The sequence below is a fragment of the Coffea eugenioides genome, chromosome 2 (genome assembly GCF_003713205.1).
Source record: "Coffea eugenioides isolate CCC68of chromosome 2, Ceug_1.0, whole genome shotgun sequence".
Classification (NCBI taxonomy): Eukaryota; Viridiplantae; Streptophyta; class Magnoliopsida; order Gentianales; family Rubiaceae; genus Coffea; species Coffea eugenioides.
The window spans coordinates 19557902-19576727 of record NC_040036.1 but is presented as its reverse complement, the minus strand read 5'-3'; the positions used below and the strand labels follow the sequence as shown (position 1 = coordinate 19576727).

Sequence of the window (18826 nt, the reverse complement as noted above, 5' to 3'; positions counted from 1 at the left end):
CCAGCTTTTCAAAGTCCGCCACTTTGTGGTGAGATGAGAATCTTAATTTAATCCGCATGCAGTTTCTTTCCAGAATTTACCTGTTTTCCACTTTTTAACGTGTATGTATATGTATGTGTGTGTGTAGTTTTTCATCGCTTGAAAACATCTGATGTGTGTACGTATATGATTATATCACCGCGCATCTAAGTATTCACTATTTCCTCCCTGTCCTGTATGTGAGAAAACTTATTACTATATATTCTCCCTTAAAAAAAAAATTGCATCTATTCCTACGCTAAGTCAGTTTACTCCCTAATTGCACAACGAATAGCATTTTCTAAACAAACTAGCTAGAGATAACCAACCCCCATAACCCCCCCCCCCCCCAAATTGGAAAGTAATTTTCGTTACGTTTTTCGTGAACACATTTTTCAATCACCTTTTACTTCATATTATATCAATCGCTACAGTAATTATTCTACAAAAAATTTAAAAAAATACAATCCAAAACAAGCCATGTTTTTCAATGCGAATCGAGTATTCCGATGTGTATTGGAGATTTACATGCTTTTGCTAGCCATTCTAGTAGTTATCAAATACAGTGCACGATAAATATGCATGGTCTAAGAAACCATTATGTATCTTTATTACAGTGTGAATACAATGGGTGGGTGGTAAACTTCCACAGCCAACATGATTATTCAAAATTCGATACAAAGGGAGTAATCTTTGCGTACGCTAGTAGTAGTATTTCATAATAAGGATGCATAAACCTACGAATCGCAGCATTCACATTAGACTGGGTTCACTTTAAGAGTTTCTGTCAGGAAAAATGTAAAAGAAAACAACGATGTATTCTATATTGTGGTGGTACATACATAATACATAAACGTAGTACTTTTTTTTAATGAATGAAGCAAACTCAGGCGAGGAAAAGGAGCATCCAGAAGAGCTGGGTATATATACATGGTCGTCAAAATTGGCTCAGGAGTCCAATTGCGCGGCCAGAAAAACTTTTAGGCAGTAATCTTTTTCTTCGGTAAGGTTAAGTACTTAATAAGACTCGTGGGGTTGACCAAATTAAGCTGAAAGGAGGTTGCAATTCATGTGTGGATTCAATAAAAAGGCATGATGGGTTTCTTACAATTAAGCATATGGTAGTAGTATCTATGAGGAAACCAAAGGTCAAGAAAATGCAGAAAAAGCCATCATTGCCAAAACGAAAACGAGTTGCTCGGTATTGCGTTTCTAACTTAAAAATCTTGACACTTGACCCGGGGGGAAGGTGGTGGTGAAGAAAGCATTTAGATTGTCATAAATCATAAACAGTAGGATGTTGATGCACTGATTACCGTATAATGACGTCTTATTTTTTGCAACATCTGGAAACGAGAGAATGAAGATGTTTCTTCCCTCCCCTTTTAGTTCATCCCGGTCACTTTTTTTTTATTTGTTAAAAAAAAAGAAAGAAAATTTACTACCCATTTGGATTGCTAGTTTTAAGAGTTTTTATAGAAAAATATACTGATTTGATTTGATATATGTGAATTAAAAAAATAATCAGAAAATATGTTTATGAAAAATATAAAAAATTTTCTGTAAAAAAAACACAATTCAAACAAGGCTGCCATTTAGATTAGGCCCGAAGCCCAAAATGCCATCAGGACTGAGCTTTGAACTCAATGTTGTTAACTTAGGTGGCCCAGGTCTGGACCCCAGCCTGAATTTAATATGTATGGGTACTCAAGGTGATCCACACAATACAAGTTTATGTTCGAGTTTTGCCAAGTTGAATACTCTAAATTTTTTTTTTAAAATTGGGTTTGATAAAATTGAAATCTAAAATCTAAATCCATTAAGTTATTGAATTGTTAAATATTAAATAAAATACATGTGAATGTATATTACATTTACTGATAAGTGAATAGTTTATCACTTATTTTTGTGAGCAAGTTTTGTCTTAGACATTCAATTCCACTTAATTAATTCAGATGTTCAATTTTTTATTATCAAACTCGTCTGAATATATTAAGATATGAATCTATTAAATTTAAGTGCTGAATTGAATTATCAAACAGGTTCTGAGTGTTTAATTCTCCCATTTCTCTGTATCTCTCTTTCTTGTTTTTTTTCTCTAGTCAAATCTCCCAAACAAAAAGGAAGAATGATCCATTTCCCATCTTTTGTTTTCTTTTCTCTCCATTTGCTTCCATTTAAGCTCACTTTGAAGTTTCTGACTGCGTCAGAAAATGTTTTATCATTTACAAATAACGAAAACCAATCACAGGGCCAAGCCCAAAAAAATTGTCATTTAACGAACAGGAAGCCCAGTACTTGTCCCACCCCAACCCAAAAAGCCCCACTGCTTCTACCTGGATCTCAAGTTCCACCCCAAAAAAAAAAAGATGGAAATGTTTGAAAACGTCTCTCTTTCTCCTCCCGTAATGCTTCATTTCAGTTGTCACTCCGCTCAAGCTTCACAGATCGTCTGGGGGAGACGACGACGACGAAGCCGGCGACGGCCACATTCAGGAGAGAAGTGAGACATGGCCCCACAGAAGGCAGTCCGTACAATATCCCAGGAAGCATTCGACGAAATGGTGAAGGAGAATATAGAGGACCTTGGGATGGACCCCACCGAAGCCCTTGAAGACGCCGTTCAAACGCTTTCGCTCCAGGGTGTTGATCTCTCAGGTAATTTCCATCATATGTTTTTGAACTTTTTTCTTTTGTTCCCTCCAGCTTTTTTTTTTTCCAAGCTAATCCCACCTCGCTTGTGTCCTTTCCAGGTATAGTCCAATGCGTCCCCGGAGAGAGCTCAGTCGATGACAATCCGGTAGTTCAGGCTCTAAGCAGATTGAAAGGGCTGAGCTCCGATTCGTCCGATAGCGAAAACGAAATTATGGAATTGTTGGGAAACTTGAATGAGTTGTGTAGCTCAAAAGGGTCGGGAAATGCTGCCATTGCCACCAAGAATGGAGGGGTAGAGTTGGTAATTTCTATTTTGCCGAAGCTTAAGAAGAGCGGGCCTCATCGGGTCCTAGACTTGGCTTTGAGCACATTGACTTCACTAATTCATGGTACATGTTTATTTTCTTAAATGCAACAACTTTTAAATTGCTGGGATTTTCTTTCCATCGTTGAATTACTAATTCTAGGGGTTGGGGTTTTTTTTGTTTGTTTGGGGGGGGGGGGCGCTGGGGGGCGAATTCATCTTAATGATTGGTAAGGTTGGCAATGTTGGATTGGTTTCATTTTTTGTTGTTTAGTTTCATCTTACCACGCTCGTTTGAAAAATATAGACTAAACGTTGGATTTTGTATATCTAATCTGTGGATTTTATCTGATGCTTAAGTCTTGCCAAATTCGGTATGATCTGAAGTCTGAACATAGTATTAACTTGGTGGAGTGACATTGTCTTTTAACCTTTTTCATATACAGATCTTCAAAGCACTGAAACATTTAAGGAGAGTGGTGGCCCGGAGATTGTAGTAGGCATCCTAAATGATGAAAGTCAACATGTTAGCATCTTAAATAGTTGTTTTTCTGTTGTTGCTGTGGCTGCATCTGGAAATGAGGTTGTGAAGGAGTCATTCATGGACTTGAAAATTGATCAACTTGTCATCAAAATTCTTAAAGAACACAGTGGGTGGGCCTTTCCTAGCATATATGATGCCGTTCGAGTCCTTCTAACAGCAGATGACAATCGTGTTGTGGCCTCACAAGTAAGACTGATAGGAGGTCGTGCTGTTGTTACTTGTACCAAAATATCTTTGCCACCCTGATTGCTGTGAAACTTTTCAAATCGGGGTCTGTCAAAGTAATGTTACTGTAAGCTTGAAGAACTGTTCTCACCTTGTTGATGTATTGCAGGTCTATGGTTATGCTCGCAGATTTGCTAAGATGGGAATTGTAGAAACTTTGGTACATACACTTCATGAAGGTCTTAGTTCACCTTGTGTTGTATCAGCGTGCATAGCTCTGAAAGCTGTTGCCGTCAATGTAAGTCTTCTATATGTTGTGATTAGGCATAATTGCTGTAGTTTGAGTTAAGTTATGGTTCTCTCATGGATGCGCCATCAAAGTATGATAGTTTAATGCTCTAGCAAAACATACAATATTTTCTTGTCTCTGGCTTTATGATTGGCTACTTTCTATATTGGCGCTGTCTACCTGAGAATCCCATATGGTTGAATTAGAGTGTGAAAATGCAGTGTTTGTGTGGAATGATCTGGTAAATTTAGCAAGGGTAAAATGCTCTGTAAATGTATCAGTTCATCCTTTTTAAACCGCTTCCCTTCATTATTATTAAAATAACGTGGGTAATTGAATTGGTGATCAAAGACCTAGATCTTATATTCATCTATATTCTTTTTGTGTCTTGGTTGGGAGAACTGAACTGTCTCCTTGATTAGAATGAACGCATTTTGTTTGACATAAGTCTTCGTTTTTTCATTTTTTATGATTCTTCTGGCAGGATGAAGTCTGCAGATCAGTCGCAGATAATGGTGGTATAGATGCAATTCTGCATTGCATTGATGACTGTGGGGAACAAGGCAACAAAGCTGCGGCCAGAACTTGCTGCTCTTTGTTATCTAAGGTGAAAACCTATATGATATTTTTTACTGATGACTAATACTGGTCCCTTTGCATTGTGCTGCAGAATACACACCCAAAATTCTTTTTCTTCAATTTCTGATATTACTCTATAAACTTCATATTCACAATTCATTTTCATTTCTTAAACCTCCATTCCTACTTCTAAAGATGAACTATCTTACTAATCATTAACGTGGGTGGCATATATGGCCCTTAAAACTTCTCTTGAGATGGCTTGTATCAGCAAACAGGTCCTCTAACATGTATAACCAGGAAACTTACTTATTGAGATTCATTTTCTTTCACCATCTGTAGAGAGATAACATGTTTACCATCTATTGATATTTGAAAGATTGAAGCGCTTTTAATTGGTGAGTTCGATTAGTTGGCAGGAAGTGACATAAATAAGAGTCTTATTATTGAGAAAGGTGGGCTGCAGAGACTTATAAAACTTGCAGGAAGATTTTCTGAAGACCCTTCAGTATTACAAGAGGTGAATGAATTACTATAAGTTGCATAAACTATGCCACAGATTTGTGCCTAGCTATCTGAGGGCACTATTCTTTTGGTGGCCAAGCATCTAGAGACCTAGTATCTACAGTTACAATTAAAATTTCTTGCTGCTGTGCAGGTCATGTCTCATATATCCATACTCTGCTTGAGATCCCCAGATAATGCAGCTCAAGCAATTGAAGTTGGAGCTGGGGACCTCGCTATCCAAGCCATGCAGAGATTCCCTGATTCAGAACAGCTGCAGCGTAATGCCTGTCTAATGATCCGGAATCTTGTGGTCAGGAATGCCGAAAACAGGCAAGATTTGTTCTTGGTTGCCTTCAAAATATGGTCCCTTGTTCTGTAGGAAGTCTTAAAGAAATTTCATTTAAAAGCTGGAGTTGTTTGTTCTTTCAGAAAAATTTTACTCAGCCATGGTATTGAGAAGCACGTTAGGAAGGCCAAGGGAAGTCACAAGATCTGCAAAGAAGCAGCTACTGATGCACTCAGGGATCTTGGCCTTGATAATTACAATTCATAATGGTGTTCAGGTCTAGAAATGGCATGCTTAATAGTTTCTTGTACTTCGATAAGTTTTACATGATCTAGTGTGTATCAAAAGCAATAGAAATGCTCTGGGAAGGAATTTGTTTGGTGGAAAAAGCAGACGGTTTCTGTAAGTTCATTTAACTCGTATTTGGTATGCTGGTGATGGTGAGAAGCCAAAATTTATCCTTTTTCTGTTTTAAAGTACTCCCTAAATGCAAATTTCTTGAACATGTATTTATCTCATATTAACGATGTTAAGGGCAAATCTACTAGTATCATTTTAGAAGCCAAATTTGACCTCCCGTTAAGGGTGTTAATTTAGCTAATCTAATAGTATCATTTAAGAAGTGAAATTAATTCCCGTTAAGGGTGTCGATTTAGCAAATCCAATAGTATCACGTACGAAGTCAAATTTGATCTCCCGTTAAGCGGGTGCCATTTGATGACTACGACGGTTATTTTTTTAACAACCCATTACAAAATTATAATCAAACTAAATTGTATCAGAAAGTGGGCGAAAAAAGAGAAAATAGTTCTGATTATTCAGTAAGACGGTAAAAAATCTATCAACTTCGCCAGTTTTGGCATGTTTTGAAATGCTAAAGCCCAATTGACTAATACCAAGATAATCAAACCTAAAAATGTCTGCCCAAAAATTTTGTACAGTCTCTAAGTTTACAATACGGTGATCAAGATCTACCAGCCCTTTCAACCCTGTGAAAAAGAAAAAAAAAAAAAAAATCCGAGGTGAGAACATTATCATTATAGAGCAGATTTTTCAATGACAAGAAGAAATAATCTTTGTGGCAAATTAGACAGATTTTTCGGTTTCTTAGATTTAGATGGGGCTGATCGCATATTTAAGTAATCATTTCCAAGTAATCTTGTTTAACCTAGCTGTTCACTTAACTAATACTATGCAGTAATGTTAATACCTGACAGCGCACCAGGCAACCGAAGCATGCCGTCTAAACAGAGTTGAAATTAGCACATAAAGTTACAAGGTGATCCCCACCTTCAAAAAAAATCAGAGGGAAGCAACCTCGGAATCAAACCAACCTCATTTAAACTAGCAGCATAAACAAGAAGCTGAAGAATAAATACCATATATTATTGGAACATTTTGGCGAAAGCTTTTCTCTCCTGATCACGTCTATCAGCAATCTATGGCCAAGGAAGAAGAAGATTAGATTATCACCATCTGCAGTAATTGACCTAACACCATACGAAGTGGTTTACAATTTGGCAAAGTTCACAAACACATGATTCCCCACTCACCCTTTTCTTTGCTGCAGCAAGCTCCTTTTTTATTGCTCCTGGAAGATGTGATCCCGAGTCAGTAATCAGTGTCTGATCCAATGTATCAAATATGTTGCCTTTCATATTCTCCACACATACTAATACGAGTCTACTTCCTCAAAACTTACTACTGAAGTCTAGTCATTGCATGTTGTTACCTATCTGTCCATAGGTATTAACCTATAGCTAGGTTAACTTCTGAAAACCAGAAGACCAAGGAGCAGTAAAATCTAGAACCATTATGCACGAAACCAGAATAAAGACCATTCCAAATCATTTTTTAAACCTTTACCAGGAGTAAGAATAAGAAGCTTACAACAAAAACTAATCAGAATCAACTCAATTTATTATTCACAATCTTCCCAGAGGAAGTCACGATCCACATGACATAAAGCAACAGTAAATTCAAAATTCTTTAGAAAGTGAACTTTATATTCAGACAATGATGGAAATTGGTTGAATTGATTCTTTTTATTTTTGCCATGAATTGAGCATTTCAAAGCACCTCAAACCAAAACAATTTTCCTACTTGCTTTAAATTTTCAAAAGCCACATCGACAAGAAAAAAAAATCCTCAGAAAAAATTAAAAGATTAAAAGGCTTTTTTCCTAAATATTTTGCAAAGCAAAAGAAGTTTTTAAACAAACTTATGATCAGATGTGCTTCACAAAAGCAGCTTTTGTAGCTCAAAATAAACTAAAAGTCAACAAAATAAGTCAAACAAATAAGACTTAGTTCAAAAAGAAAAGCTAAGTTCAGCTTTGTATGAGCAAAACAAGAATAAGCATCACTAACCATCATTGGGCTCCAAATTCAAAGCTTTCTTGAAACTTTCAACTGCAGCATCTATATCATTAAGAGCCATGTGTGCCTGATTGATCAATAGATTACAATCACAGCTACTTCAGAATGTGCCACTAAAATAGTCTAAGGTATAGGCAGTCAGTCAGAAGAGAACAATGATAATCATCAAATAGGGGCAAAACAAGATTCCTAAGAAGCACGAATGCCAAGTTGGAATTCATAGGGCGACAAAAATTGCATATCATATGACTATTAGATTGAAAGCAAGCAAATAGGAATAAACATGAAAAATAACAAAGGGAATTAGTCAGTAAAAATAATAGGTAATTTGTGCTAAAAGATATACATAACCATTTAGGTATCAGGACATATGCACAACATGTGATTTGTAATTAGTAGTTTGATTTACCCCATTGAGATTTTTATGGAACGCGAAGGCATACCAGCTACAACAGAAGCCAATTGACATAGTTCATAGTAAAGCAGAGAAAGATGAAGCTATAATAAAGTAAAGATGTTAGCTATAACTATGTAAGCAAGTCATTGACCATAATAACCTAATCATCCTCTTGCATTGCCCAAGGGGCCATTGACCACAAACAGTCCATTAATAAAAGGAAAATTTTTTTTTTTTTAAAACAGTGGTCACTATTCTAAGTTTCTTCCTTCCCCCACCACAGGCGTATAACCTTAGCTAGATTCGACTTGTTGATAAATCAGTCTCCGGCTCTATTAACCACATTAAAAACCTAAAAAAGAATTAAAATGAACTATGAGTCAAAGAGAAAGTGATGATACTCAGCGTTTGTCCAACTAGTAAACATTTAATACTTACAACAATAATCATAAGTTAATATCAGCATAGGGGAGAAGGCGAAGATTTACTTGATGGACAATCATACTCACCTGACCCTGGCGAAACAAAGCCTTGGCATTATTCTCTCCATCACGCATTGCAAAGTCAGCATCCAAAAGTGCTCCCTTTGAATCTCCAAGTTTCAGTTTACAAGCCTAAACAAAAGTAGAATAAATTAACTGGCTTGATAGGACAACCAAAACCTTCAGGTCTACAGGCATTGTAAAACATGTTCTTTCCAGAAATGCATGAATGTTGCACACCTAATAGTTCTGGAAGAAATCAGATATAACCAAGCCTTTCTGATAGGATTAAGATTGGAAAATTTCTCCATAACAAGTTAAAAAGTCTAAGCTTCAAACTTCATGATAAGCAAGATATGATCAGTACTAAGCAACTAAGACACGTTAGAAAACATGCACTGATACCCTAGTTCAAATGACAAATCTCTGCATTACAACCAGAGTTGATTCTCACAGTAAAACTGACTGTACAATCATATATAAATGGGAAGCTCTGCCCTAGCTAATGTTCTGAATTGACATTAAGAATGTTACTGCATCTTACTATGTTTGGCAAAATTTCATTTCTGGCACAAGGCCAGCACAAGCAGCATATCTTTGAGAATTCCAGGATAAACTCACCGAGCTGTTTGTAAATATCTGAGACTTCATCTTCCTCAAATGCATACTCTTGTCTGTTGAAAGAACGGAAATAAAGAATGAGAAGAGCATAGCAGTGTTATCAAAATTGTAATCCGGATCGTAGGATCGCGATCAGGACCTGGAATTAAGTCACTGATCCAGATTGGTAGTGGGGTCGCAATTCTCATAAAATTGCACTTGTTCTAGCTAAGTCATACTGGAATCGTAGAATCATACTAGAATCGTACGATCCTAACAACTAGGATCGTTCAAAAAAATTTAACCTACAATGCAAGTGGTGTGGCCCACTTCCTAAACATTTGCTGACATGTTTCTATCTAAATTTGCTACCATCCCTGTTAAAGCTATCCCACAAGGAACAATATAATAAACACTAAACAATAATAAATGGAAACAAATTAGAATCTTTTAATGCAACATTTAATTTTTCTTCCTAAAATATATTACTAGTTCAGTATTAGTTTCAAGTTTAATTATGTGAAGAAAGTTTTAAGAGTTTCAATTGGTTAGAAAAGGATAAAATTTAATTAAAATCTACTGATATTGTTTTATGCTGCTTAGTATCGTGTTATTATTATTATTTGCTTATTATCTTATTAGTGCAATGGATTATTAGTTACCTTATATTTTTGGTTAAGTTCATGATATTATAGTTAGTAACAGATTTTTCTTCACTCGTATAGTTAATCATGGCCCATAAGAACATGATACGATACTTGAAATATATATTTATTGTGTCAATAATCCTTAAACCAGTGTTAATATTGTGCATTTTAAAATTAAATACGCATATATTCAATGAAAATATGTAAACTAATAGTTTAAAAGTTAGTAACAGCTTAATATGTAATTTTTGGTAGAATCTTACAATTCAACGATCGGATCCTACGATCCCGATCCCACTATCCTAAATCGATCCTGCATAGGATCCCAATTCTACAAACTATGGAGCGTAGTATAGGTGGCAGCAAAATTTGGAGAATTATCTTCCTTTAACATATGCAAGAACAAACTGACCATCTTTGGAAGGCAAAACATTTCGTTTACCTTCATCAATCCCATCTTTTTCCCAACAGATATCCAAATATCGCAAAGCTTTTCGATACTTTCTGAGAGCCATTTTATAGTCTTGTTTCTACAAGAAGTTAACAGAGGAATTTATAAAAAATGGCAGATAAAAATGTATAAAAACATAGGAGAACAAGATCAGCAATTGACCAGTTACCGATGTTTTAAGCATTTGATACCTTAAAATAGTCATTTCCATGAGACTTAATAGAGTCTACAGCAGTCATCCACCAAGAAAGCTCCCCAGAACAGTTGTCAAGATCAGCAGGCCAATCAGCATATTCGTCTCCATCTTTGAAAAAGTTAGCAATTCCATCATCTGCTCCCTCTTGTATTTGGCCACAATCCACAATTATAACATCCAGAGTAGGGCAATCATTATCACCTGTTGTAACATGCTCAATTGAGCGGACAACTCCCATGCCTTTGACTACCTTCCCAAATACAACATGTTTTCCATCTAGATGGGAAGTCCTAGTAGTAGTGATAAAAAACTGCGACCCATTAGTGTTAGGCCCGGCATTAGCCATTGATAGCATTCCTTTCCTTTCATGCTTTAAATCAAAATTTTCATCTTCAAATTTCAGCCCATAAATTGATTCACCCCCAGTACCATCCCCTGCAGATATGTCACCACCTTGCACCATAAAGCTTTTAATAACACGGTGGAATCGGCTTCCCTAAAACAAATGCAGGAGTGTAGTTAGAAACTAAAAGCGCAAATAAAGGACTATTATTACTATCATAAAGGTCAACTTCAAACTACTCTGAAACACTGAGACCACGCACTATACAAAATGCTTTACATTTAGATCCAATGAATAGACAATTAGACAGAAACTTCAGGAGGAGTCAAAGATTTAGTTTCCCCTCCTATTAAACACCATCCACTTTGTTTGTTGATCAAATTTGCCGACATCAGAGGAATACTTGTTATCAATTCGTAAAGCAATGATTGATTCTTAACAAGTTTTCATGTAAATCAAGTCAGGGGAGCGAAAACACCACACATAAAAGGTTAGACACTGAAATCCACAATCCTCACGGTAATCAATTCACTGTCAATAGAACTGTGCACAACTCGATCACATGAAATCAAATATATAAGAGTAAACTAAGGTCGTATGAACAAATATATCCGTACGTATACATGTCCGAATGTAGTAGCATGAAAGAATTAGCGTGTAACGGTAGAAGTTTTAGGGAGGACGACCTTGTAATGAAGAGGTACACCGGTGTGAGGACCAATGCCTTTCTCGCCGGTGCAGAGAGCTCTGAAATTTTCGGCGGTTTTGGGGACGATATCATTGTAGAGCTCCACGACGATTCTACCTTCCAGCTCACCGCCGATGCTTATGTCCAGAAAGCAACGTGGCCTCTCCATTTCCGGCAGTTCTGATCAAAGAATCGAGCAGGTTAGAAGGAGAAGACCAAAGAGCAGCAGTAGAAAAACCCTAGAGGCAGGCGGAAGCACCGGGGGAGAACATTTCTTACAAGGTCCCGCTTTATATATATTTCGAAGTTCGAACTCTCTGGAGCTTGGAGCCAGGTCTCCCCCTCATTACTCAACCATTTTAAATCAAACTGTGTACTTACTACTTACCCATGGTCCTTCCACTAATTTGCGCCTGCTGCGCCGCGAACCCGTAGCAACAATTATTTGTAAAAATTTGTTGCCGTTGCCCCCAAGTCCCTAATCTCTAACTACATAAAGCGCCGAAGGGTTGGCAACAGTGATTTCCATTGGTTATTTTGTAATTTGAGGGTTGATTTTGTCCTCATTTGTCTTTGTAGGTGTGATGGAACTCATCGTGGGGTCATCTCTGTTTCATGCTTGTCGGCCATAGGTTCTAAATTTTGGTCGCCTTATTCCAATTTTACCCTTTTACACTGGTTTCGTTGTTGTTTCTCTATAGATTTTGGCCTTTTTCGTCTTTTTATTGCAAATAATATTTTTAGTGGTTGGCCCGTTGCCTGCTGCATATGTCTGCCCAGATTTATTGGACCTCTCACGGTTTTTGCGAAATCTTTTCTGGTCTGCCGCCTTATTATGTTGGTCTACTATGTTTGGGTTTCGGACATAAGAAAAATACCACTATATCCATCCATATATAGCAAAAAATATATATATGATATGCAAACAAAATCAGCAACTTTGGCTGCCAAATTACTCTTCACAGGTTAAATAGTACCAGCAACAAACAATTAAAAAATTTATACAATTTACACATTACTAATCAATACTAAATATTACAAAAATCAACACAACCTAGAATAATACACCTCAAATTATACCATCATACACACTAAGAAATCCTTCAATTAATCCACTCTCACAACTTTCACTAGCATAAAATTAATTAGAACCAATAATCAAATCACAATTAGACAAAACATAAATATACTGTAAACAATAAAATACCAAAAAAAATTAAAAAGTGCAAAACAATTACTTACTTTACCAATAGAAAAACATATCAAAATCATAATCATTCAAAATAATATAAAATATGACAAATCCATACTACATTACAAAAATTATATTACAAATCTTTACACATGTTCCAATATAAAATACACGTACATATAATTAATAAACAAATGGAAGATATTGCCTATAACATACCAGCTCTTTATGGATTTTTTGCATTAATTTGGCGGTTCGATTTGTCCATCTTTGTCCTATGGTCCAATATGTAGCCGTCAATGGCCTCTGCTCCCAATATGTTAAATACAAAAGAGAATCATTTAATTTATGTTAAATACATAAATGTTTATAACTAAAATTAAAAAAGTGTTACACTCATATTTTTAAGAAAAGGAAACTGATAGATTTTGTGCTTAACATAAATTAAATGTGTGAAAGTAAAAAAGATATTGCCTATAACATACTAGCTCTTTATGGGTTTTTTGCATTACATGAACAAAATATTAGTTATTTATGGGCATTTTACTCTAAATTATTTAATTTGTGTAAAATACATAAATGTTTGTAACTAAAATTGGAAAAGTGTTACACTAATATTTTTACGAAAGGGAAACTCATAGGTTTTGTATTTAACATAAATTAAATATGTAAAAGTAAAAAAAGAAATTGCCCATAGCATATCGGCTCTTTATTGGTTTTCTCCATTACATGAACAAAGTACTAGCTATTTATGGACATTTTACTTTGAATCATTTAATTTATGTTAAAAACATAAATGTTTGTAAGTAAAATTCAAAAAATATTACACTAAAATACTCAATTATTAAATTAAAGCTTTTGCGTTTTAAGATTGAGTAGTTACGTCGATAATATTTGTTAACTGCTCAATTATTAAATTAAAGCTAATTAAAGCTTTTGCGTTTAAGATTGATAATATTTGTATGTGCATGTTCGGCAAAATATATATATGGACACAAATTCTGTGTGTATCTAATATTATTAATTTAAAGCTGTTGTGTTTTAATATTAACTACTCAATTGTTAATTTAAAGCTTGCCGTCAAGCTCCAGTTACAAGTTAATTGTCTCCTTTTGCTGTTGTGCTCATATTCTATTTTCTCATCTTATTCTCTCATCTTATTCCAATATGTGCATATCTAATAAATATAAATCAATTGTCCCGTTTTGTATTAGGTTCCATTAATACAATCAATTGTTTTTAAAAATATCGGATAATTTCCCTCTACTTCAAAAATGTTACTTCGATAATATTTGTTAACTACTCAATTATCAAATTAAAGCTCTTGCGTTTTAAGTTTGAATAGCATAACATAAATGTGTTTAGGACAAAGTGATAATTAGTTGTGTGCCTTTTTATATATGTGCATGTTCAGCAAAATATATATGTTAACAAAAACATTGATTTTTCTGAAAAAAATATATATCGAGACAAATTTTTTGTGTATCTAATATTATTAATTTAAAGCTTTTGCATTTTAATATTAACTACTCAATTATTAATTTAAAGCTTTTGCGTTTTAAGATATTTTTAGCAAAATATATAGCAATTATTCTACGATGCCACCGCATGCTATCAAATTTTACGTGGTTGTTCCCTGGTGATTAAAGGTTACGTGGCGCAAAATCTATCTTACGTGGTTACAGATTAGAAGTTACACCTGTAGTTACAGTTCATGTCATGCACTTAAAGATAGAGATATGCTTGTTTCGTTCGGTTCTTTCACAGATTACACTGTCATAGTGGACTTGCAATCATTAGTCATATTTAATGCATGCACGTGCTTCCTTCTACCAAACCACAAACTCTTTGTATAGTTGAAGACTATGCGTTCTGTCTACATTAACCTTTTCACCGTCAGTTTCTTTGGTTTGGTTTTCTTTATCTACGGACTACCAACTATTATAATGCTTTAGAGATGTTTCTCTTTTCTCTTGCGCCTTTCTGTTAGCTCTTTATTTTCTATTGGCTTTTCCTGATCCCTATTTCAAATTCTCAGCTTCGCGCCGGCTTCAGTCAGGTATGTCCTTGTTTTTCTTTACTGCATTTCTTCATTGACCTTTTCCTCGTTTACTCTTAATCAATCTGCAGTTACTTATTTTCTTTCCTTGTGATTGAAGTTATGTTTCTATCATTTTCTCCTCCCTATTAATTACCTAAGAATATCTGTTTTGTTCCCATGATTTTTGCCAAAAAACTTACTACTTCGCACAGAATCATTTTTCTTTGTTGCAGCTTTTTAGTCTGCATTAACTCCGAATTTTCTTACGTTAGGTGACTCCATAAACTATTAGCAAATTTAAAAAATCTCCTTACTTTTTTCCATTTTTGTGTATTTTGCTCATGCTCACTGTGTATACTATCTCATATTTGCTTATTCTACAATCACTATTATAATATTCAACAAAACAATAACCCTCTATTTCTAATTTCTTCTACTTTATTTTACATTATTCATCACTCAATAACACCATAATATGGGCACCCCGCGACAGCCGCGGGGTCGAATGCCTAGTTCTAATTCCCTATCCATCCATCCAGTCCAGCCAATTGTGCTCGTTTAATTTAAATGGATTTAGCTAACAAATACTCGAGGGGACTCCCGTTCAAGAAGCGCGCTAAGTTTTCTTCTTTTTTTTTCCAGCTTAGGTTAATTTTGTGCAGGAGTGAAGTTTTAGGAAATGTGTCATAATAATGAAAATGTGCGGGACTGTTTTTCAAAAACTAATTTTTTAAATACAATAAAAAATTTTAAAAAGTACTCTAAAGGTTAATCTAAAAAATAGTTTAATTTTTTTTAAAATTTTAAAAAATATCTCAAAATATATTTTAGAAACTCTTCTACTCTTAAATATCCCAAAATATAATCTGAAAACTCTGCTACAGTAAAATTTTTCAAAATCACTCCCAAAAACAGCTAATCCAAACGGAGTCTCATCCAAACAAAAAAAAAAAAGATAGTGGGAGTGCAAATAACATCACCCTAAAAATTATTTTTTATTTTGTAAAAATCATTCTCATAGGATGTGGTTTTACACCTTGAATGCCAGTTTCTTAAACAATTTTATTAAAATATGAAAATGTGTAAACAGTCAATTGTTAATCACTACTACGATTGCGGATAGTTATCAAAATGAATTAAAGCTTCCTAGTAAAATAGAAAAAATATTTTTTGAAATATTGTTGGATCATTTAATTATTTTTAATATGAATGTAAAAAAAAAATACACCTTAAAGGATGATGGAAACAGAGTAACACCATAATAAGAGTTCCCATGCATAATAAGATATTCCCCATCCTGTCCGAAGGTGGTGAATAATTCTTCAGTAACACACTAAAAGATGAGTGCAACTTTAAAGTTTTTGTTATTTTAAAAGACAAAAATCCATGGTCTGTGTAAATTAATAAAATCAATTTACTCGACGATGAGGTTTAAATCAATGAGATCTGCATAGTTAGAAAGGCAGTTTTGCTATGATCTGCAAAAAGCCGAAAATGCATTGGCAGCCTGCACCTGAACCTGCATATATCGTCAGTATTATAACTAGTTAATAGAGTATGAATTACTACTAACATTTTATGCTCTGTTAATTTTTTCTGTCCACCGGAAATAGCGACTTACTGGCATTAGTACCGCGTCGTTTTCCTTTCGTTTCCAAGTGGTGATGTTTTTATATTATCGCGATAATTCACACATCTACTGTTGTGCTGCATGGAAAAAGAATTGTCAGTAGAGCACCTTTTTTTTTTTTTTTAATGTCTGGATATATCTCTATTTGGGAAGAAGCACGAGACTTCGGGGAAGACGACCGTCGTTGGCTGCGTCTGCGATAACCGAGTTGGTCGTCTATATCCCATGAAGATGGTAATGAGTTTTATTTACACAGCTATTTCCTCCTGTATATTAACGTTCTAGTTGTAGACAATAATATGATGTCCCAAGGCACTGTACAGAAACCAAAAAAGAAAAGAAAATTGAACCTAAACCTAACGAACTGATGATTTCCGTTTGATGTGGTAATAGTTAAATTTATTTCATTTGTTGTATTCTACTTAGGGGTGCAAACGAGCCGAGCTTGAGTCGAGTTTTGGCTAATCGAGTCGAGCTCGAGTTAATTTTGTGAAGCTCGAACTCGAGCTCGAGCTCGACGAGCTCAAAATATCAAGCTCGAGCTCGAGCTCGAGCTCGAGTCAAATTCGAGTCGATCTCGAGCTTAAAAAATAAAAATAAAATAATTATTATTATTTTATTTTTAAAAAATAACAAATAATTTTTTTTAAAAAATGAATAAAACAATAATTTTTTTAAAAAATAATAAAATATTAGGGATATATATGTAATTTTACAATTAAAATAAAAAATAAAAAAAAATATATAATTGAGCTCGCGAGCCAACGAGTTTAATGTTTTTGACCTCGAGATCGACTTAATTAGCTTGAGCTCGACTCGAACTCGATATTGACGAGCTCGAGTCGAGCTCGTATTCGAACCGCTCGCGATCGGCTCGCGAGCGGCTCGATTCGCAAAACACCCCTAATTCTACTATATGATTTCCCTCATGTCATGTTATTTCAGCCAAGAAAAAAAAAGGATAAAGTAAAATAACTTCTACTTATTAATGTTTTACTTTTAAATGGAAGATAAAAGCACATTTGTTCCTTCTTTCTATTTTATTTACAAAAGGTTCAAGGCTATACGCAAGGAGATGTATCGAATTATGATTTTTTTTTTTTTGTGTAATGGTACATCTATTCTATCCTAATTCTCTCCTACTCCTAAGGGATAGAAACCTAATCTATGGAGTGACTCAATTGAGTCGGGGGAGCCTGACGGGGACTGAACTATCATCAGACCATACGAGTGCATCAAATGAATTATGATTCATTTGATCAAGAAAACAAAAAAAAAAACTCAAATAGAGAAAGCATTTTGGGAGGCGGGTTGGTTTTTTTTTTTTGTTGTTGTCAAACTGAGGCGGGTTGGTTGGAGGCGTGCATTTTGTGATGGAGTTGGTCAAAAGTGGAGGGCCAAGCAACCAGTGAAATTTTGCAAGTTTATGGCGTACGTTTAGCGTCGCGGGTCAAAAATATGAAGGCCAGGGCTGTGGAGGCCACTAATTGGGCTTCCGGAATGGAACTGGTAAGCTTGTCTTTTATTGCCCTTTTTTTTTCTATTAACTTCTCTGATAGGAATGGGTGAAATTCAAGAATCGAAAAAAGGGTTCAATTTAAAAAGTAAGGAGGAGGGAGGAATGATTTGAATTTGTGACTTTTAAATCCTACTAAGTTATGTTCCTTGGTCACTAGAGTTGGTAGGGGTGAAAAAGAGAAGAAAGCTATCTAGCTAGCCTTACAATAGGCATGTGGGAAAATGATACTAGAATGATATGAAATGGTTTTTTGGTTTATAAATAGAAATTCATGATGATTTTGGAGGATGAATGGTAAAGATGGTGGATAATTGACCGTCAAGGTCCTTGTTTTGAAGATTATATGTAGTTTAGGATTTTGATGTAATAAGTTAAAGCCCCTAATTTTGTGATGTTTCTACTTTGGCCCTCTACATATTTTTATTGTGCTCATATATTTTTATTGGCCCAATTTTGTTTGGATAGTGAAATTATTCCAAATAATATTTCGCTTGTATCATAAACACATTTCCTAACACACCTTTTTATATTCTCAATAACATTTTTATCTCACATACAGCACATCACAAAAAAGTGTTACAGTTATTATTCCAAATAATACCCTATCCAAAAAAAATGTCTCCCACAAAATTTTCGGACACTCTTACCCTTTTTAAGTATTGTGCATCTTTTTCCGTTTGCCTTAATGCCTATTTTGGACGAAATGACAAAAAATCTACTACATTTGTAAGAGTTGAGTGACATTTTTAGTTTAAAAAAAATTGTTTAACGGCTAAAATAGGTACTGTTTAATAACTTAGTGACATTTAACACTATTCACTCTAAGCATTATAGATTGCATGAACTTTTTGGACAGCCACTTACTCGTGTTGCCTTTCCCTTTACATTTGAGAAAGTTGCTTAAGACGAATCCAA

The 18826-nt window shown here is 34.9% G+C and overlaps 2 protein-coding genes across 3 annotated transcripts; one reads left to right on the top strand and one right to left on the bottom strand.

The window, feature by feature from the left end:
• The first annotated feature begins 2430 nt into the window (after positions 1-2430).
• Positions 2431-5852, top strand: LOC113761389 (armadillo repeat-containing protein 6). The gene is made up of 8 exons (XM_027304351.1): positions 2431-2676; positions 2772-3062; positions 3424-3707; positions 3856-3984; positions 4460-4582; positions 4967-5074; positions 5213-5391; positions 5491-5852. The coding sequence occupies exons 1-8, from the start codon at positions 2529-2531 to the stop codon at positions 5612-5614; spliced, it is 1386 nt and encodes a 461-aa protein (XP_027160152.1). The 5' UTR covers positions 2431-2528; the 3' UTR covers positions 5615-5852.
• Positions 5853-6133: 281 nt separating this feature from the next.
• Positions 6134-11890, bottom strand: LOC113762000 (peptidyl-prolyl cis-trans isomerase CYP40-like). 2 transcript variants are annotated; one of them, XM_027305228.1, is made up of 11 exons: positions 11809-11890; positions 11528-11709; positions 10494-10994; positions 10294-10381; positions 9226-9278; positions 8632-8736; positions 7717-7792; positions 6901-6938; positions 6727-6786; positions 6558-6637; positions 6134-6336 (listed from the first exon to the last, which is right to left on the bottom strand). In XM_027305228.1, the coding sequence occupies exons 2-9, from the start codon at positions 11696-11698 to the stop codon at positions 6733-6735; spliced, it is 1086 nt and encodes a 361-aa protein (XP_027161029.1). In that variant the 5' UTR covers positions 11699-11709; positions 11809-11890; the 3' UTR covers positions 6134-6336; positions 6558-6637; positions 6727-6732. The 2 variants fall into 2 exon arrangements, with proteins under 2 accessions (XP_027161029.1, XP_027161028.1); XM_027305227.1 differs by lacking the exon at positions 11809-11890 and having other exon boundaries at positions 11528-11802.
• Between the last annotated feature and the right edge of the window lie 6936 nt (positions 11891-18826).

Bases quoted from the DNA above. Each gene is read 5' to 3' on its own strand.
- LOC113762000 (XM_027305228.1), bottom strand. From the start codon at position 11,698: ATGGAGAGGCCACGTTGCTTTCTGGACATAAGCATCGGCGGTGAGCTG. The intron at 10,382-10,493 runs GTATCAAATGCT...AACTTCTTGTAG, and splicing joins ATGGAAATGACTATTTTAAG to AAACAAGACTATAAAATGGC. The intron at 8,737-9,225 runs GTGAGTTTATCC...ACTTTTGTTTAG, and splicing joins AGATATTTACAAACAGCTCG to GCTTGTAAACTGAAACTTGG.
- LOC113761389 (XM_027304351.1), top strand. From the start codon at position 2,529: ATGGCCCCACAGAAGGCAGTCCGTACAATATCCCAGGAAGCATTCGAC. The intron at 2,677-2,771 runs GTAATTTCCATC...TGTCCTTTCCAG, and splicing joins CCAGGGTGTTGATCTCTCAG to GTATAGTCCAATGCGTCCCC. The intron at 5,392-5,490 runs GCAAGATTTGTT...TTGTTCTTTCAG, and splicing joins GTCAGGAATGCCGAAAACAG to AAAAATTTTACTCAGCCATG.